At 38.0% G+C, this 22360-nt stretch overlaps 1 protein-coding gene across 12 annotated transcripts in view; it reads right to left on the reverse strand.

The window, feature by feature from the left end:
• Positions 1–21340, reverse strand: part of CAPRIN2 (caprin family member 2) — a 41949-nt gene extending 20609 nt beyond the window's left edge. For 6 of the 12 annotated variants that reach the window (XM_082665152.1, XM_082665150.1, XM_082665151.1 and 3 more), the window contains exons 1-8: positions 21155–21279; positions 19773–20038; positions 17726–17788; positions 10398–10484; positions 5219–5457; positions 3873–3955; positions 1668–1835; positions 608–651 (exon numbers count right to left, since the gene is read on the reverse strand). In XM_082665152.1, the coding sequence (XP_082521278.1) occupies positions 608–651; positions 1668–1835; positions 3873–3955; positions 5219–5457; positions 10398–10484; positions 17726–17788; positions 19773–20024 (936 nt within the window). In that variant the 5' untranslated portion in view covers positions 20025–20038; positions 21155–21279. Of the gene's footprint in view, positions 1–607; positions 652–1667; positions 1836–3872; positions 3956–5218; positions 5458–10397; positions 10485–17725; positions 17789–19772; positions 20039–21093 lie in introns of those variants that run through there. The other 6 variants (XM_082665155.1, XM_082665153.1, XM_082665148.1 and 3 more) reach the window with 3 other exon arrangements.
• Positions 21341–22360: the final 1020 nt, after the last annotated feature.

Consider the following 22360-nt stretch of genomic DNA (forward strand, 5'->3'; position numbering starts at 1 on the left):
TCTGCCTCTGCCAGGCTTAGGACCACCTGACCCCCTTCAAGTTAAGGCAGAGGGTAGTTCAACTACACAAAGTCCTACTCTTTACACTGAAGCCTTATGTTTCCTGAATTACCAGCCTTTTCTTTATTCCCATTATATATCAATCATACTGTGATTTTGCTTCTTCCATTCTTTTCGGCTTCCATGAATTCCGATGTCACTTCAGAAAGAGAACAAATGCCCTCTTCTATTACCAATATGAGTAAATTCTGGAAAGAGCAAAATCCCACCCATCTTCAAATTCCAATACAGGGACCAAAACCACCATCACCACTAGCTAACACTTGAGCCGTTCTGCGTGCCAGGCCAAATTGTAAGTAATTCAGATTTAACCTTCAAACCTCACAATAACCATATGAGGCAGGCATTGTTATTATCCCCATTTTATGTAGGCGGATAACAGACACAGCTGGGCTATATATCTTGCCCAAAGTCATTAAGCTAATAAGCTGCAGAGCCAGGATTCAAGCTTAAGCAGTCTAGCTCCAAAGCCTCAGCTCCTAACCACAACAATATACAAAAGTCTCAAAAAACACAATTGACTGAAAATTACCTTTCGGTACCTTACCTCTTGTGGTTGTATCTCTGGCTGTGCAAGTTCCATAAGAGACTCTGAGAAGATAAAAGGAATATTAAATAAGTACGAGGTAAACTACAAGTTTTTAGACTGATTACACTGTAATTCATTCCGGGCATATTTCAGAATAGTAACAGAAAAAGGATATTCAGAATAGTAACAAATTTCAGAATAGTAACAGAAAAAGGATAGTGCAATTAAGTACAAATTAAGGCAAATTTCAGAATAGTAACAGAAAAAGGATAGTGCAATTAAGTACATTCAGGGCAGGAGTAATTCTCACTATTGGGTGCTGGTCAAAAGCATGTGGTCTGAGGCTAGTTGAAGCTAGTAGCTCTGCTTATATAAGACACTTTTCTGAAGTCACGTTGTAGTTAAAAACTGATTTCTGACTGAAAATAGGACTATCTCCTCTTACCCACAAACACAGCTTCTTTCAAGTTGGATTTATAGCTCTGGTGCCATGGGGTAAACGAGAAATACTCGAATCTTGCTAGTGGCTACCAAAAGGCTGCTTGGACTACCTCCTTAGAAGTAATATTTCTTAAATAACTCCAGCCTCAACAATAAATAGCCAAGGTGCCATTTATTCAAAGTATTTCTTCCCCAAGAAAAGTGGAATTTTGAAAAACATTATTTCTTTTACTGATTTTGGCAATTTTTTTCCTAAATCAGTATGTTAACCTTAGATTATTTACATTCTTGTTCTATACAGTATTGGAATGTACTATAACTCACATTTTAAACAATGGTTTTAAATGGAATGATCCTAATAGTTTAACAAAGAATTCAAATTCCATAAATGCCTCATTTTAACAGTGTACTCTCTTGTAACAAAGTATAACCTAATGTTTCTATTAAGGTTGACTCTGCAAATCATGGTAGTAAAGCCTAGAGATGTGTCCTAAACCTAGGCTTATCCTGGGGCAAGTAAAGATTTCTATGCATGTAGAAAATAAAATTAAAATAATCATTTTACAATGATTTGACTCATTTTGGTTAAGTGTTAAAAATGCAACCACTATAAACAATTTCAGAGATCACAACAAACCTGACTCTTTGACAGATTCAGTCTTCGATAATTGTTTTTTCTTCTCTGATTTTATTAGCATTTCTTCCTCCAATGATACCTCTTTTTCCTTAGCATTTTTTGGAACTGGGATACTTTCAAAATAGCCTGAGTTCAACAATTTAGATAGTAGATCTTTCATGTGTTTGTCTAAGAAAGAGTGATTAAGACTTCGTTATCACATAGCCTAATAGTTCACGGAAAATTATTTGGAATAGAAATCGTAATATAATTTTATCCTAGTTGTAGTATGTCATTATAACAGTCTACACTGAGGGTATTCAAAGAACTGGTCGTACCATGAAAAGGAAATATGCAGTCCATCGTTACGTCATGCTGAATCAATATAAATTTTAAAAATCAGAATCCCAAAGTTTAGCAAGTCACTTAAGTTTCCCTGGGCCTCCATTTACACCATTTGAAAAATGGCTAAAAATCAGAGACTCCAATCAAGGACTTTATCTAGTATGTTATAAAAGCACACATCTATTCCCTGAGCTGGGAGAAAAGTGATTCCTCCCATCTGCCCCCAAGACATCACAAAAAGCAATTACTCTACCTTCTCCAAGTAATTAGGCTTTAAGAGAAATAAACAACACAGTTCCTCAAACATAAACTTTAGAAAAACCTATTTTGGACAACCTCTAAAGAATTTTTAAAGTATAAAATTCCATGATTAAGATTTTACTCTTGAGTTATGCTATATTTCACTCCTAGCACATCACCATTTGATGATCAAGAAAAATCTTAAAATGATGTTATTAAAGTCACTGTACCATAAATAGGTCTAAAGTCTATTTTAGTTTTAATATCCACTAAAAACATAATTCCCAAATTAAGCAGAGTTCTCATACTTGATTTGGGTCTACTATTCCTTTCACAGAAATACTGTGACACACAGATGACCTTTTTTTTTTTAAAGCAAATTCGAGGTATAATTTACAAAATTCACATTTTAAGTGTACATTTTTAACAGATGTTAACAGTCATGTTACTTCCACCATAACCACGATACAGAACATTTTAAACAACTCAAAAAGTTCCCTTATGCCCCTTTTATAATCAATCTCCTCCCTCTACTCCCTGGCAACCACTGACCTGCTATCGTTCTAGTTATGTCTTTTCTAGAATTTCATATAAATGGAATCATACAATATGTTCTCATTTTTTGTCTGGCTTCTTTCACTCAGCATAATTATTTTGAGATTCATACATGCTGTTTCAGTATCAATAATTCATTCCTTTTTTCATTGCTGAGTAGATTCCATTGCATGAATATATCACATTTTGTTTATTAATTATCAGTTGGTGTACATCCGGGATGTGTTCAATTTGGGACTATTAGGATAAGCTGGTATGAACATTCATGTACAAGTACTCATGTGAATGTATGTTTTCAATTCTCTCCGGTACCAGAAGTGTAACTGCTTGGTTATATAGTAAGTGCATGCTTAATTTTATAAGAAACTAACAAACTAGTTTCCAAAGTTTTTGTATCATTTTGCATTCCAGCCAAGCAATAAATTTCTGTGGTTTAAACTTTAAAGGACTTAGAAATTGAGATAGTTATTCATACTTAAATATTTTTAAAAAGGAAGCAATCACTAGTAACAAAAATGTTTACCAGCTTCCAATGAGTTTTCATTATCCTAAACTAGTACACAAAACTGTGTACTTCATGTCCAAACATTTGTACTTGGTCATTTGGCCAAAGCCTATCTAGGAAGCCAAAAGGACTCTTTCTCCCCAGATCATTTCCAGACCAATAGACAACAATATTTCAATAGACTATGTAGCCAAATCATTCTTATTTTCTTAAGCAGGTCTGATAGATAAGCCTTGATATTAACAATATGTGGATTTAAGATTTGTAAATAGAACAGGTACTACCACGCACAATAGAGAACTGAACCCCAAAATGCTCAAGCACTAGTCCCTAGCTCTTGTTCCCAAATGACAGTGACTCGTCACCTCAAAACTCTCCCTAGGCTCCATTTTAGCGAGTACAATTACACAACAGCTGCTTTTAACAGAACTAAACAAAGATATCATTCTGCCGATGAATCTAGTATTGTCAGACATGTAAGTTCTGATGGACTGACACAGTTTCGGCCCTCAATATCATACTAAACTCCTAGATGTAAAGTTTAGTATTTACTGCATAAGTCCAGAGTAGAGAAAACTCACATGTCGTTCCTACCACTGCTTTCTCACTACCTTCCAAAAGGTCCCAAAAGTACAAGGATGACTGCTCCATCTGGTCTTCAACACTGACAAGGAAAAGCAGCAGCAGAACAAAGTGGCTTTAGAGGCACATATATTTATATATGGAGCAGTACAATTTATACAATATAACCCATCAACAATTAAGACATTCAATGTTAATTTTGTGTTTTTTTACTCTTTGGAAATGAAAAATTGAAATTTTATAAAAGATGACTAAATACCCATTTATGGATTTCAAACGTTCAGCATTTTTCCTTAAAACAACTAAAATAAAGATTTTACCAAATACAGCTATTAAGGAATAGAACAAAAAGAGTTTAAAGCAATCAGTGTGGTATCCTTCATTATCAAGTATATGCCCTAGATAAAAAAAAAAAAAAAAAAAAAAAACAGTGGAATGGAAATATTAAGAGCTGCATTTGTCTTTAAAGAGAGCAGCTCATTTTTCAAATTGTTTCACTTACATTTCACATATTAAAGTAAGCCACATTCCTTGGATCTACCAAACTGAAGCAAGAGAAGGAAGCATCCAAATAGGTAATGATGATGGAACAGACTATTGGGATGGGAATAAATATATATATATGGCTATATATAAGTAATTAAGAGTTTTATCAGGTTTCTTCCTGCACTGATAGGGCTAATTTCTAAAGCAGTTGAAATCTAACTGCTTTTGCATGGCTAACAGACACAGCATTGAAACAACCTGTATCTAACAAACCAAAAGCATACAGCTTCTGCTCATTAGCTGATTTACTCCATCTAAGCAAAAACAGTAAATAGATACTGTAGGAGAAAAAAATTGGGTTGCCTCAATTTGCTGGTTTTATATTTTAAATTATCAGATTTGTTTCTCAGTATTTACTCACAGCCTAAGAAGAACACTCAATAATTCTTACTTTGACAGTTTAGTGATACTAATCAAGTTAAATTTTATTCACCTCCACTTAAGTACAGCAGTAGTAAGGAGGCAAAGACTCTCAGGTAACACAACAGCCTGATATAATTACAAAAAATTTTTAAGAATATACATAATTAGTATTATGGTTAATACCTATACAAGGTTAAAACCTGATCAGACATTTTAAAAATCAGTGTTACAATAAAGAAGCAGGTTAATGAGATCATTCAAATTCACTTTCTTAGTAGACAGCCTATCAACCTCGTGAGAGTCTGGGCAGGCCAACGTTTCCAAAGCTGAATATATATATATACACATACACACATACATATACATATATACATGCTGAAAAGCTAGACTAAAGTGTTATGTGTCCTGTTTCAGGAAAATATTTTCATTAACTTACCTCAGACTTTCATTTCTTTCAGGACAGGTCAATTTTGAAAATTTAATGAGGTAGTCAAGTTCTTTTAAAGGCAAATACACTGCACCATTCAAGCCCCCTTTGAAGTCTTTCTGTACATGTTCCTGCATCAAGTTCTGTAATACATACTGAACTTGAAGTATAGTGCGAAGCTTTTTCTTCTCAGCCTCAAGTTTTAGCATGTGCTCCCTTCTCTGGGCTTTCTTCTGCGCTTTAAGCAGCTGTTAAAACAAACGCTAATTAAGACTGACAACTCTCCACAACCCATACTAGCAATCCATTCCTCTACAAAAGTCCAATCCCAAAGAGTTGAGATTAGATGATAAATCTCAAATATATAACACTGACTGTGAAACTGACAAGGTCATTTAACCGCCTGCTTGCTTTTTGAGCTAAAGAAGTCACCGAGTACTTAGCTGGTTTGTCTCAGCTAACCAAAGCTAAAGAAGTCCAATATGTGACTCCCAACCCCAGGCTGAACCTAGTACCTCTACTATCACCATGATGAGAAGCAAAGTACCTATCGTTAATGTCTATATTAATCATAAGGTTTTACTTTTCCATATTATGTATACCAAGCCTTTTTAGGCTAAGTATCTTAAGAAAATGCTTCAGTTTAGTTTGGGGTTTTTTTTAAATCTTATGTTCCAGGGGAAGAGTATTTAAAATGGTTGATTTTCAACCAACCAAAGAAGACTGCTTAAAGCATAAGGAACTGAAAACCAAACAGAAATAAAATGTCTTACAAATGTAATGCCAAAAAAACAGCCACAGCAAACAGGGGTTTTTTTAAGCAAAACTGAGAGAGTTTTCATAATAGTTTGTCATGGAAACACACATGGAAAATTAGTGGAATGTAAGTTTTCCCTCAAATGCGTGTGTGTGTGTGTGTGTGTGTGTGTGTGCGTGTGTGTGTGTGTGCGTGCGTGCGTGTGTGTGTGTGTGTGTGTGTGTGTAGACTGAGCAGCTCCGAGTCTACTCTAAAGCTTACAACTGTAATACCTTAAAGTCTGATATAATATGTGGGTTCCAAAAGTGGCTTCTCATTTATAAAACACCAATAACACAAAGTACCATCTATTTCCACTGAGAAACCCAAAAGGTCTTTTCTCCCCATAGGTGTTTTTCTGTTTGTAATGTTTCCAACGTACTGGATATTTTCCAAGGTATGAAAATTAAGATAACAAAAAAAAAAACTTTTATATTTTTCCTATAGATGAGTTAAAGTACTTTGATTCAGCATCAACATTTAAAACTCTACAAAAGAGACATTCATAAATCCTAATCAAGATGGGGCCTTAAAAAAAAAAAACCTCAGGAAAAAGATTCATTATGGCATTATTAATTCCTCTCTACAGGGTATGAAAGCAACTTAATAAATATGACTTGTGCTACTACCAGGGACAAGAGACAATGGCTGAAGATAAAATTTTAAGAGTGAGAAATGGACTGGTTGGGGGTTACGTGGGCAAGGGTATTTTCTTCAGGACGGCAAAGGCTCAGAAAAGCTTTTTCCAAGACCTTAATATGGACTTACACCAATAACACTTACCAAACTCAGCTTCTGCTTGAGAGGAGGAAAGACGATAGAGGTGGCAATTCTAGCTCTCCAAGACAGTGGGATTCCCTTGGACACAGATTCATGATGGTATAAGAAAAGGCAGTTGGTGCTGAGGACATCTTCAGGACTATATCACATGATTACCTCAGATCTCTCTTTGGCCACCTCCCGGGGTTGGATTAGGTGTTTTTATGGGCTCAGGTCATCCTGAACTTCCCCTATCAAAGTATCTATTATATGAAATGCTTATCTTTTTCTTTAGCTGCATCCCCCTTACGCTTCAGCTCCATGATGGCAGGGACTATACCTCTGTTGTTCACCAGTACATCACTAGTACCCAGCACAGAGTCTGACACATGACAGAACCTCAAATATTTATCGATTCTATCAGGTATCAAGTAAGAAACATGCTGTCTCCTACGTCATAATCAGATGTCATGAAAACCACTGACAGCAGCCTATTCTTATTTATGTGGAAACTAAGAAATCAGGTGACTTCTCTTCTTTCAGTTGAAAACTGATTTAGAAAGAAGATATGAAGTAAACTGCTGTCAACCAATAGCACCGAACCATAAAATTTATTTTCTGAACCATGACTTAGAATGATAAATCCCCAAAGGACAAAGCTCATATCATGAAGATAAAGAGAGATGTGGTGGGCTGAAGGCTTCCAACTTTAGTTTGAAGGGAAAGAAGAAAATGCTACACAAACTGCAAAACAGGCTACCATAGAAGAGGTCTGACGAAAGAGTTAAAAAAGAAAGCCCCCCAATTCCTAGGCTGGAAGGTACTTCGCTATAAAAATTGTGAACCTTGGACTTCCCTGGTGATGCAGTGGTTAAGAATCCGCCTGCCAATGCAGGGGACATGGGTACCAACCCTGGTCCAGGAAGATCTCATATGCCACAGAGCAACTAAGCCCGTGCGCCACTACTACTGAACCTCTGCTCTATAGCCCACACGCCACAACTACTGAAGCCCAGGCACCTACAGCCCGTGCTCTGCCACAAGAGAAGGCACAATGAGTAGCCCCCCCCCCCTCACCGCAACTAGAGAAAGCCCACGCACAGCAATGAAGACCCAATGCAGCCAAAAATAAATAAATTAATTTTAAAAAAAAAGTGAACCTCCATAGGTGCCTGGCACATGGATGGTGTTTAAAAAAAGATTTAAATCTAAATATTTGCAAATGAAGCAACTGACAAAGGATTAATCTCCAAAATTTACAAGCAGCTTATGCAGCTCAATAACAAAAAAACAAACAACCCAATCCAAAAATGGGCAGAAGACCTACATAGACATTTCTCCAAAGAAGATATACAGACTGCCAACAAACACATGAAAGAATGTTCGACTTCATTAATCATTAGAGAAATGCAAATCAAAACTACAATGAGATATCATCTCACACCAGTCAGAATGGCCATCATCAAAAAATCTAGAAACAATAAATGCTGGAGAGGGTGTGGAGAAAAGGGAACCCTCTTGCACTGTTGGTGGGAATGTAAATTGATACAGCCACTGGGGAGAACAGTATGGAGGTCCCTTAAAAAACTACAAATAGAACTACCATATGACCCAGCAATCCCACTACTGGGCATATACCCTGAGAAAACCATAATTCAAAAAGAGTCATGTACCAAAATGTTCATTGCAGCTCTATTTACAATAGCCCAGAGATGGAAACAACCTAAGTGTCCATCATCGGATGAATGGATAAGGAAGATGTGGCACATATATAAGATGGAATATTACTCAGCCATAAAAAGAAACGAAATTGAGCTATTTGTAATGAGGTGGCTAGACCTAGAGTCTGTCATACAGAGTGAAGTAAGTCAGAAAGAGAAAGACAAATACCATACGCTAACACATATATATGGAATTTAAGAAAAAAAAATGTCATGAAGAACCTAGAGTAAGACAGGAATAAAGACACAGACCTACTAGAGAATGGACTTGAGGATATGGGGAGGGAGAAGGGTAAGCTGTGACAAAGCGAGAGAGTGGCATGGACATATATACACTACCAAACGTAAGGTAGATAGCTAGTGGGAAGCAGTTGCATAGCACAGGGAGATCAGCTCGGTGCTTTGTGACCGCCTGGAGGGGTGGGATAGGGAGGGTGGGAGGGAGGGAGACGCAAGAGGGAAGAGATATGGGAACATATGTATATGAATAGCTGATTCACTTTGTTATAAAGCAGAAACTAACACACCATTGTAAAGCAATTACACTCCAATTAAAGATGTAAAAAATAAATAAATAAATAAATAAAAAGAACATGATACATTGAAAAAAAAACACCTGAGTGGAAAATGAAAATTTGACAGGGTAACTCAGAAAAGAGAGTTAACAGAAATTTTTAAGTATTATAAAAATATACTTCAAACCTCCAACCAGAAGGCAGATATAAAAGATCTTTTTTTTTAGCACAATGGACCAAAACTAAATAAACTTAACATATGGGGGGTGGGGGGACGGGGAATCAATCACACAAGAAAAAAAATGACTTAGAAGTATTGTATCTAAAACAGCCTAGAAGTATTTAACAACTGTGAAACTAACAGAAAGTATTATAATTAAGTGATGAATAAGTAAACACGAGTTAAAGTGTGCCATGGATAACAAAGCTAATATCATCTTAGACTTGCATTAACAGAATTATCCAGAAAACAGAAGGAAGTGTCTCTATACTACACTATTTTAGGTTTCACAATACCTTTCAAAAGTTAATTAAGTCAGACATCCAGAAGAGAGCAACTCAGAACTATATTTTACAAGGATTAAGATGGTAGCTGTCTTCAGCTTCAGAATGATGTTTTGGGGTTTTTATTTTTTTATTGGTTCTTTTTTGATGCCACAGGAATGGAGAAGAGAATTTTAATTCGCCAAACAAGAAAATATCCCAAAAGTAGAAAAGACTATCTTATGAGGCATGCTCCCCATCTCAGAAATGAATTTACCAGATTATTTCCTCAATTGGTAGAACATGATCTTTCAAGGGCCATCTAACACTAAGATTCTAAAACAATGAAGAATACTTCATTAATGAATGCTTAAGACTTCACTATTAATTACTGATTAAATCTGTGGAAGAGAAAAGTTTGAGTTGCCAACACAGAGCAATTGAAACAAGCAGTGGGACCAGACTTAACGCTATTTAAATGTAAGATGAACCATAAATTTTCCTGGTAATAACTACCACGCTCTCAAGAAGAGTCTACCAGTAACGCTAAACTTACAAGCCTATGTAATATAAATTTTCAAGCCTATATTCTAAAACGTCTTTAATAAATGTTATCTGTCAAAATAGTTTTCATGCCCCTTCTCAATGATTTCCGTAATTCCACAGTGAAATAATACACATTAGATAACTAACACTTTATTCACAATGCCTCATATTCAGATAACATTTGTGCTGAGACTCTAGAAATCTGAAAACACTAGTTCTTCAGAAACTATACTCCTCCCCACCTCCCCCGATAAAATATCAGCAGGAATGAGATGAACAATAACCAAACACCATTATCAGACACTTGATATTTTCTTCAAGATCAGTGGTTAAGTTCGTTTTAGGAAAAGCAAAGAAAACATACTCACATCTTGGCTCAGTCCAGAAAAGGTTTTCTGAAGCTCCTTGGCAAATTCTAAGTTATGTAGCACTTCTTCATATTTCTCAACTGCTTCCTACCGAACAGGATAAAAAAAATCAATTCTGTGAACTTCTAAGTACAAATATCTCAAAATAAGTTCCTTAATAACAGCAGAGGAGATTTAAGACTTTAGGAACTAGCCATTTACTATACATACTCAAAAAAAGTATGGAGAAAGTATTTAATAGAAGTTACATAAAGTTAAATTTAAAAATTCAATTGTTTATGCTAGAAATCTGAACCATAATAATAATAAAGCTGACTATCTATAAAGTCTAAGGTCAGAGAGGCCTGTGGGTTTTAAGAGCACTGAGCCAATAGGATTCCTCTGTCAATATTCATTCACTACACAAATGTATTACACAAATAGCACAGTGAGAATCACACAGATGAAAGCAACCTCAAGAAACTTATACTATGGTAGGAAAGACTTGTAAATAATTACCTATAACAGACAAATTAAGTATTGTGACAGAAATATTGTATATATATATATATATATATTTTTTTTTTTTTTTTGGCCACACCGTGCAGCTTGTGGGATCATAGTTCCCCAACCAGGGATTGAACCCGGGCCCTCAGCAGTGAAAGTGCAGAGTCCTAACCACTGGACTTCCAGGGAATTCCCTGTAAATTTAAAGAGGAAAATTTTCTTTGAGATTTCACAGATGAACGAAGTTGATAATTAGAGAAGGGGTAGGTTGTTTTGTTTTGTTTTTTAATTGGGGTATAGTTGTTTTCCAATGTTGTGTTAGTTTCTACTGTACAGTGAAGTAGAATTCCCTGTGCTATACAGCACGTTCTCATTAGTTTTCTATTTTTTTGGTGGGACTTTACCTCAAAGGGCCATTATGAAACAGAACAAGATGGGGAACTTGTCCAATCAGACAAAGGCATATTACAAAGCCTCCATGGTTAAAATAATATAATATTCCACTTCTGGGTATCTACCCAAAAGAAATTAAAATATATGCCCACTTAAAGACCTGTAAGTAAATTTATATAGTACATTATTCATTATAGCCCAAAATAAAAACAATCCGAATATTCAGCAACTGGTAAATGGATAAGCAAAATGTGTTATAACCATACAAAGGAATTCTAGTTAGCAATGAAAATAAATGAATTACTGATACATGCTATAACATGGATGAACCTCAAAAACATAATGGTAAGTCAAAAAAGCCGGATGCAAGACTTTATTTTATATGAAATATCCAGAAAAGCCAAATTTATAGAGATAGAAAGCAAATAAGGGCACAAAAGAGAACCTGAAGGGGTTATAGAAATGTTCTAAAACTCGATTGTTGTGATAGCTGCATAACTCTACAAATTTACTATAAATTATTGAATTGTACGTTTACAATGGGTTAATGTTATAATATATTTATGATACCTCAATAAAGCTGTTTTTAAAATAATCTGATAGTACTATGTCTTTATAAAGGTACAGAACAATAGGAACTCCTGTGTACTCCTTGTCTTAGCATAAATTGGTACAATAATTTTGGAAAATAGTTTAACATTTTTACTATGAAGTTAACTATGGGTATACCCTACAACCCAATGATAGGTATACACCCTGAAGAAATCTTACACCTGTACCTCAGTAACACATATAAGACCAATCAAAGTAGAATGCCAAAAAATAAACAACTCAAACATCCATCTATTTACAGACTACTAAGTAGAGAAAAACAGATGAAATATAGCTACTTGCATCAATATAAAAATCCTAAACATAATGAATAAAAATGATAAACTGAAGAATATACAGTATAACATTTATCATAAGTTTCAAAAAAGCAACCCTAACAGATTTAAGGACAACAAATTAGTCCTGTTAAAACAAAAGGAAGGGAATGAGGGGGAAAAAGTTCAAGGTCAGGTTACAGGAAAGAGAGTTCTGCAAAGGAGCTTCAGTGTTGTTGGTAATATACTATTTGGGTTGAGCAGTGGGTTCTGACACTTGCTTTATTATGCATTGTAACTTACGTGCAATACTTTGTTTGGACTACATATTTCTTAATAAAACAGGTAGAGAGGCCTTCCAAATACAGAACCAAGAATGCACAGATAACATAACCATATCATACAGTCCTCAAAGGGATGTAAAACTAAAAAGGAATACCGCTTCATATCTACTCCCAAATGGTATTAACTTTGACTCAAGAAAAGCAAAATCAAATGGGAACTACCTCGACTTCCCATCATCAAATGTGGATCCATCCTTTCTTTCTCTCTTTCTTTATATACTGGAGGAGATGTCCTTCCACCTGTGCCCTGGATCCTATTCAATTCTGCCTTCATGGGAGATCTTACTCTGATTCTCTCTTTAACGTCTTGAGCCTCTCCCTCTCTGTTGATGCTGAAACCAGCATTTAACAAGTTCAAGTCTCCCCCAACCTAAATAAGAAAAATAAAAAGTGCCTTTCTGGCAACCACATCCTTCCAGTCTCAGACATATATCAAAAATGCCTACACAGTTTCCATTTCCTCCTCAGCCCTTATCAACCTGAATTGTTTCCACCATTCCACCAGAACTGTCCTGGCTAAAGTCAGCGATGTCAGTTCCATCCTTTAAACCTATGCATCTTGTATAGCTCTCATTTTGGTTAACTTCTCAGAAGACTTCAACATAAAGGCATCCTCCTGCTCTACTAAGATCCCTTGTTTTTTTGTAACACTAACTTCCCATTTCTCCAGCTTTTTATTTACCGGCAATTTTTCCATTAACTATTCTCACCTCAGTTTTTAAGCACTTATAAAGATAATAGGACCTACATCACAGAGATGTGCAATTTAAATGGTTTCACGTTTATAAATCACTGAGAATGATGCCTGGCCCGAAAGTAAGTTCACTATCAATATTTTTAGCCACTATCAATATTATTATCCAAACATGAAATGTCAGATTTCTTTAGCATTCTGTCTTACGCTTCTTTTCTGCTTTCTATACTCTCACCCGTGATAGTCTCATCTTTTCTCATGGCTTCAATTAGCAGCCATACAGGTGATAGATCTGTAGACTGAACTTCTCTATGCTCCAGACCTTCTCATAAATACTTACTAGATATCTCACCCTTTAATGTTTCACAGGCACATTAAAATCAATGGTCCAAAATTGAGCTCTTTATCCCATCCTCCCAAAACATTCTTCTCTCCCGGTGTTTCCAAGCCCAATAAATGGTTTTGCCATCCACCCAACTGGTCAAGCCAGAAACCTGGAAACCACTCTTGGTTCTTCTCTCTATTCCTACACAGTACCAAGCTATGTTGATTTTACCTCTCAAATCCAACTACTTTATTCAAACCCCTCTGCCACTATCTTGGTACCAGCTCCCAAAAGCTCTGACCTAGACTACAGGTATAGCAGCTGAAAGCATCAAGTACCCTTGCCTTTTGCTCAAGCACTCACTTGAGTCTCGGTTTTCCGTTTCAAATCCAGACCTGAATCAAAATAGACATTAAAGTTACAAATGGGACTCTAAAAAACTTCATTAAGACACTTTTCTTACTATTTTAAAGGAGAAATCTAAGTTTATGTTAGCAATAGTGAAATCTCAGAAGTCTATAGCTTAGTCTCAACAGGTTACTTAAGAGTTACTACCAAAAGAGGTTATATTAGCTAGGCACATATAATCACGCAGATCATAGAAAGCTTTATTTACAGTATTACAAATAACTGTTGGGTTGAAGAAGAAATACAAACTGAATTACAAAATTTCTAGCCAACAATACTGAAAACAGTATCAAATCAAATCTATAGTTCAGCCAAAGCAGTGCTTGAAGTAATAGTCACAGCTTTAAATACATATAGGTTGGTGGGGGGGTGGGGGGAGGACAAATTAACCACTCAGCTTAAAGATAGAAAATGAAGCAAATAAACCAAAGGAAAGCAAAAAGATAAAAGGCGTAGGAGAGAAAAAATAAAAGCTGGCTTTAAAGAAGAATTTTTTTAAGCTACTCACTAACTTAATTGAGTCAACGAGGAAATACAACCACACAAAGTTAGAAATAAAGTAATACAGAAATAGGCTTTTATAAATAATTACTTTGTCCCAATCTTTGCAAATAATTTTTTAAAACTGGATGAAATATTAGTGATTTTCAAGGAAAAGTTTTAAAAAGTTGACTCCAAAAACAATAAAAATCTAAACAGATCAATTTTCAAAGAAAAATGCAGAATATTTTCAAAGCACTCCCACCCAAAAAAGAACCAGGCTGACAGTTTGAGAGCATTTCAACCAAACTTTAAAGTATTATGGAAACACTGACACCACATTAATAAAGAATGAACAGGCAGAGCACAGATGTTTAGAGCAGTGAAACTATTCTGTATGTTACTATAACAGTGGATACATGCCATTACGTATTTGTCAAAACCCACAGAATGAGTTGAACCCTAATGTAAGCTATGGACTTTGATGATGATGTGTCAATGTAGGTTCAATTGTAACAAATGTACTACTCTGGTATGGAATGGTGACAGCTGAGAAGGCTGTGCGCGTGTGGTGGGGTCAAGGGGTATACAGGAATTCTCTCTACTGTCGGCTCAATTTCTAAAGCTGCCCAAAAAATAAAGTACACTAAGAAAAAAAGAAGCAAAAATAAAGGCCCCAGAAGTATCTATATTAAGCTAAACTGTATACAGGCTTCAAGAAACTATGGACAAATACAAAGTAACCTATTAGAATCATTATTTTGTAAGATGAGAAATGAACAGAGGAAGGACAGGGTGAAAGAAAAACTATCTTTTTTAATATTTCCTGATTTCTAAACTATGTAAATTACTTGCAACTTTAAAAACTAAACTTAGAGCTTTTAAATTAAGTACTATACTACTGACAACAGTTCTCTGAGGGGTCAGATTATAGATTTTTTTTCTTCTGACTCATCTGCATTTTCTAAATTTCTACCTTAAGTATATATTCCTTGTATGAGATGTTATTTCTCAAAAGTACCACTAACTATATACTTAATCACACCTAAAAACCTAACATTCAATCACTTTATATTTAGTAAATCTATATGTAATACATATTTAAATGCCTACCATATACTATAAACCATTCTAAGTACTAGGAAAACAACAGTGACAGACAAAATCTCTACTTTAATGGAACTTACAGTGTAAGAGAAGGAGAGATAAAACTTTACAGTTTGTCAGAGAAGCACTTTTATTAAGAAAATTAAAGCAAGGAAAGGAGCAAAAGAGTGTGAATGGGGGAATGGAGGTATGGTATTGTCAGGACATGCGTTACTAAGATGACCTTCAAATAAAAAGCTGAAGGAGATCGGGAATGGAGCCATTTAGACATCTGGGAAAAAAGCATCCCAGGCAGTAAGAACAGCACATGCAAAAGCCCTGAAGTAGAAGTGTGGCTGGGATGTTTGAGGACCAGCAAGAAGGCCAGTGTTGCTGGGATGAAGCCAGCAAGAGAGAGAAGTGCAGGAAATGCAATAAAGATGTAAAAGGAAGTGGGGAGCACATTCCGTAGGGCCTTATAGGACATTTTGCCACCATGATGGGAACCAATAGGGAGGGACTTTTGAGCAGAGGAATGACCATCTGACTTGTATTTGAAAAGAATTACTGAGGCTACTATGTTAAGAATAGACTTGGAGAGAGAGCAGAAATAGAAAAACCTGTGAGGAAGCTGTTACAGTAATGCAGATGAAAGGTGATGTGGTGTGGAACAGGAAGGCAGAAGCAGAATTTATGAGAAATGGTCTGTTTCTGGATTTATTTTGAAGGCAGAATTGACCAGACTTGCTGATGGGCTAGATATGAGGTATGAAGAGAAAAACGAGAAATTCTCCAAGGTTTTGGGCAACTCCATCCTTCTAATTCATCAAGCCATTAACTGACATAGTGAAGGTTAAAGGAGGAACAGGTTCTGGGAAGCAAAATGAAGTCAAAGATGTCAAAGACAACTGGACATAAGAATCTAGAGTTGAGAGGACTCATCTATTGGCAATATAAATTTGGCATTTGTCAGGATATTACTCAAGAAATCTAAATTCATACTATAGAAGCAACATGTAGTTGTGAAGGCAGTAATGAAATGCTGAGATTAAAGTTTACCTGGCTGGAGCTCTGAAATATAGCATATCCTCAACATTTCTTACAGAGCTATCATGAGAACCACCAACCTCCCCACTCCCATCCCCTATGTTTCCCCAAAGTCAAAAACACTACTGTAACAGAACATTTCCTCCAAGGGTATTTACACAAAGGGAAGTTTCATCACTTTAAAAGTTATCGAATATACCATGACTACTTAAAAACAAAGCCATGTTGAAACGCTGAAATGTCCAGCTAAGTCCTTTCACCAGCTATCTAAGCCCATCATTCTCGGAGCTCAGACAATTCAAATCTGTGCCTCAGCAAAACTGTAATTTACTACATCACAAAAATTCGAGGTCAGTGAAGAACAGCCAATATGGCAAGGGAAAAGCCCTTGAATACCAGGACCTATGATTCACAACCAAAAATTTTAGTTAAAAAAGATAAAAGACAATAGATCTACAAGCTAGATCTAATAAGTTTTAGATTAATTTTGTCCCCATCTTAGCCAGGAGATGTGATCAGGTCAAAATGGCAAACATCAATAAAGCATCTTTTAAATTTTCCATATAGCAAAAACTCTCCTTCACCATATTAGATAAAATTTGCAATTACCAGGTATATCATGGGGAGGTAAACAATATTTTTAAATGTGGTAAATAGTAAATAGTTATAGTAAGATTTTCAAAAAAAAAAAAGGCCCAACATCTATCTATCAGATAAACATGCCTCCTGCGAAGGAACATGGCAATTCAGGATAGAAAAGCAGGGAGAAACCATCAAAGGAATTAGAGGGAAGCAACTAGAGAAAACCAAGGTAAGCTGTAGTAAATATTCTTTTATATTTCAGAGCAGAGAGATGTTAGGTTTAGAAAAATAGAAAGCTAGATGATTCCCTGCTCTTCTCCTTTAGTCCACTCTAGTGAAAGGTTAATTTAAATCCATACGTTAACTCTTAGCGATAGTCTACATTTTCCCTCTTATTTGACAACACACACACCCATCCGTACACCATCTACTAGTGCAAAAGAAGTAAAGTCAAAACTATGAGATCTAATAGGTGAAGACAAAGTCTTTGAAAAATGCAGTGGATTCTCACTCTTCTTTTTTAGCCTATCAAATCTTTGGTCTCCCCCAAATTCATCTAGAGTTTTACTAAGAAAAGAAAATCAGTAGGTCTGGCCAAAGGATCATAAACCACTTACCAACTGGTCTGGATTAAGTTGCTCTCCATTTTTCAGGCGATCCTTGTAATCTTCCAGTTTGAGCTACAAAAGAGAAACTTGTATCTACTACAACCTGATATAAAATTCTGAAACAAACTAAATACCAGACTGTTCCTTATGAAAACAAAGTTCTTGAAGTTAGCTATCAATCTGTAAGAATAACATTTTACTACGAGGCAAGCAGAAATTGTAGGTGAGTTCCAGTCAGGGAAAAAAATATTACACACAATCAACATTAGTCTGGAATTACAAAAGTTAAGCAGTAATAAAACCTTTTTCTCTTAATGGCCTCTATAATTAGACTACGTGACACACAGGGATTTAATCAATCATATGCTCCTAACCCAGTGGTGCTCAATCAGGGGCAATTTTGTCCCCCAAGGTTATACGACAATGTCTGGAGACATTTTTGGTTATCACAACTTGGGGGATGGGAGGGAGGAAGAAGGTGCTACTGGCGTCTTGTGGGTAGAGGCCAGGGATGCTGCTGAACATCCTACAGTGCAAAGGACAGCCCCCCCACAACCAAGAATTATCCAGCCCAAAATGTCAATAGTGTTGAGACTGAGAAGTCCTACTCTAACCTCATACTGAAACTGTTACCTGTTGAATTATGTAGGCATTCGTTCCATAGGAAACTTCCTAATGGAAGTACAGAAATGTAAAATACTTCTTTTCTAGAATTATAGTAGCCTCAACTTGCAGCTATTTTTCATATAAAATTTGATATTTAAGTAAATAGATGACAAATTAATTGCATTTATTGTCCACATAATAATGACATGACCCTTTATGGTATTCTAAAAGCAATGTTTAGGCTCCTTCCATATTGGCTGGATAGCTTTAAAATGCTCTTCCAGAAGCTTGAAACAAATGTATAAGTACTGACCAGATTGGTATTCACAATTAAAGAGGCACTATAGTTAAACTGAAGAGCATAATTATACATATATATGTAGTTCCTCCACCTGGGGTAAGACATTAACGAGTCTCTATCAATAGATCCTGCTTTGACTAATTTCCCACAGTGGCAGGGGATTTGTGCTGACCCAGGCACACTCACCTTATCACACTTGTGTTCAACTGCATGCATTCAAAAGACAACTGGTGAGAGCTAGGGCTACAGAGAAGCTACTAGTAACTGGCTCTTCTTCACTACCTTCCTAGTGTGTGTGTTGGTGGGGGGGGGGCGCCAAGGGAGGGGAGAAGGGGGAGGAAAAAAGAGTCAACCAGACTCTTAAAAATCTCTTCACCCTCCTCCATTAAAAGCAACTTTCCTAGGGTTTAACTAGGTCTTGGCATAAAAATATTTAAGAGTTCCTAGGTCCAGATAGTTATTAACTCACCTTACTATCCCAAGCAAAAGAGAATCATGACACAACAAAGCTACGTGCAGTACTGTTTCACAGGCTACATGACTCAGGAAATGAAGAATGATTTGGATCTTTACATCAGCATTTACTGTAACGTTAGGCTGATTATAACCCTGAGTAACTTCACAAGGCTCTCTACAATGCTTTCACCTACCAATCTTAAACGATAACCTAGCAACACAAAAATTAGTGCTAAAACATTTTCTGGCTCTACCATCATTAAAGCTTCCAAAGACTGCAGCAGCTATACTGCAATATCAACTGCTGCAGAAAGTCACAAGGAAAACAAGCTAAAAAATTCAGACTATTACTCATTTATGAAAAAAAAACATTAATACTACACTCAAAGAATTAATCTGACGTAAAGTAGCCAGCTCTTCAAGTATTTCAACAGTAGCATGCATAATAATTTTACCATGAAGAATATTTTTATTCAATTATTCTGACAAATCAAACAGAAAGTGTTTAATATAGCCAATATTTAGCCCACTTGTACATTTTAGCCAGCTAAATCTCAAGGTTACTTAAATCTTTAGGAAAAAAATCTTTAGGAAGAATACCTATGAGCCCTGATAGAAAGCAAAAATGCCAGTTCCTTAACCCTTATTTAAGATGGTGCATATACAGGGCTGGGAGGAAAAAAAAAAAGTTACCTTCTTTTTCTCGATGTTTCTGATTTTGTGTTTAAGGCATATGAGTCCATTATCAATATATGTCTCATATGCTTGGGAAGGAGAGGCAGCAGAACCGAGAGCAGGCTGCAAGGGGCTCATGGCCCGCTGGCTTTCCCCATGCTGACTGTGGTTCACTTGGGGCTTGGCTGACTTCATATTCCCCTCCTTTCCCTCCTCCGAATGGCCTGAAGGTGACTGGTAACCAAATGGAGATGAAGAGAGTTGCACCATTGAAACAGATGAGTCTGAAAGAGGGAAGAAAAAAACAAAAAGTATAAAAGTCAATTACGACTAGAGGCTTTAAATTCCCTGAAAAGTCTAGACCCACGCCCTCAAAATTCTCTTCCACAGAAGTGAGCTCAAAACCTAATGATGCTTTAAATACCACACTTCCATTTCACTACCTTGAAGGCAATTAGTGCCACGCACTGGCGCCTTTACGTAGGCAAAAATCTACAATATGGGGGACGTTTCCAGAAATTCAATTTCCCACACAGGGAGGAAGAGCCGCTAAACAAGCAGTGGCTTCAGAGCTGAGGGCAATCCACATATTGAATAATTTCTATGGTCAAGTGATGACACACAAAAAATAAGCCTTCCCCATCGGGACAAGGCAGCCATTCGAAACTCTCTACATTATCCCTCACCAGCAGCCCCGACCCCAATCACTAACAACGACTTTTAAAAGAAAATCCCGAGCACACACAATTCTTTTAGAGCTCTCATTCACTAAGTGAAGAGAAACTTCTTGAACAAGAATGCTAACTTCCCTTTGATTGCTCTGGGGCCTATAAGGCAAGTCCGTCACTACTGGACATTTAGAGCGAGGTACTCTGTGAAGCTGAGACCGCCCCGAGTTGGTGTTCAGTTTTGTTTAGACTAACCACTCACATCCAACCGGTTTAAGGGCTCATCCTGGCGAGTCTTACACCGTCCCGACCGTGACCCTAGCTCCCCCTCCACCCCCGCGCATCAGCGCTATTCCCCCCACTCCCCTTGAGGAGCATCCCCAAAGCAAGGGCACAACAGGCCCCAGGCAGCCGGCGCGGATCCCAAGCCCCTGCAGGGCCCGGGCGAGAGGCGCTTCTACGCGACAGGCCCTCGGCACCCCGAAGGCAGCGACCCCCGCCCTCCCCACAGTCCTCCGGACGCCGAAGCACACGGCCGGGGCCACTTCTGCAGGTGCCTCTAGGAGACCGACCTGCAGTAAGACGCACGGGCCACCTGCCCTCCAGGGCCCCGCCCCGAGGATGCCAAGCCGCCCCTGCACTCACGGCGGCGGCCGCCCAACCCTACCCACCCACGCGGGCCGGCCACCTGACCCCGCGCCGCCGACCCAGGCCGCGGCAGCCAGGCTTCACCTCCGCAGGCCGCCGAGGCCGCTGCCGCCGCCACTGCCGCAGCACGGGCCCGCCTTCGAAAGCCGGCGGGAGCCAGGAGAGCTGCGGAGGTGGACCAGCGCCACCCCGCACTCGCGTCTCCTCCTCCAGTCTCCTCCCTCTCCCGTCCCAGGCCTCGCTGGCCGGGTCTGCGGCGCCGAACGCTCCGCCGACTTAGCCGCTCTCACCTAGGCCCGCCCTCAACCCCGCACGGGGCTTATATGGGCGCGCCCCGCCCCCAACCGCTCTCCCAGCCTCGGGCCGCCGCCGCCTCCTCCTTCCGGTTCCCAGGTCCTGCAGCCGCCGGCCTCCGCCCGGGGGGCGTTTGCGCCAGGCCCAGCTGCGGCGCGAAGTCGGTCGCGAGAGGGCGCGTTCTCCCAGCGATTGCGCAGATTGCGGGGCACCAGGTGGGCCTGCTGAGTCGCCGCCGGGAGCTGGCGGGCCGCAGACCCGGCAGCCCTACCCGACCTTGATGATTGCATCCAGTAACAATTGGATGTGCGACCTTGAACAGGTGATTTCGATCACTCGAAAAGCGCAGCGAGCCCTTTGTGGAATTGCCAGTTAAACCGAGCTTGAGCCTCTGGTGGTTGAGGTGGGCACTGTTGAAATGCAGGGATGCCTTTGACCCCCAGATTCCATCCTTCACAGTAGGACGGGGAAAAAATCAGTTTCCTCAGAAAGGACAGCATGTATGAGCAAAATGCTCCAAACCAGCGTTGCCATAAAAACGGAGTGGGTGACTCCGCAACCTTCAGTAACAAGATTTTATTTAGGCTGTGTCATTTGTTGCTTTGAAACAGATTAATTCGTTGTCACTCAGAGAAAAAGCTGATAAAAATCTTGGTAAGGTTGCATCAAATTAAGAGAAAAGGCTGGAAATACATCAGTGTTTCTGAAGGAAGTTATGGTGTTTCTCATACCAAAAGAATAAGAGGGGAAAAAAAGAAAAGAAAAACAGGAATACCTACCATGTGTCCAGCTATTACACCAAATAGAATTGTTTTAGGTCCTGTCCTTGGGGCTCTGATAAAAGTTATTTAGACTAGCAAGAGAAGAACAGAGAAAAATCAGAAGTATAATCAAGGAAACCAAAGTCCAGTTTAAAAAGTGTTGGGGAAACCTACACAAAAATTATCATGTTTTTTAACATTTCTTGATACAGTATTTTGCCAGTTTTTATCTGTG

Source organism: Grampus griseus (assembly GCF_964374135.1).
Source record: "Grampus griseus genome assembly, chromosome: 11".
NCBI lineage: Eukaryota > Metazoa > Chordata > Mammalia > Artiodactyla > Delphinidae > Grampus > Grampus griseus.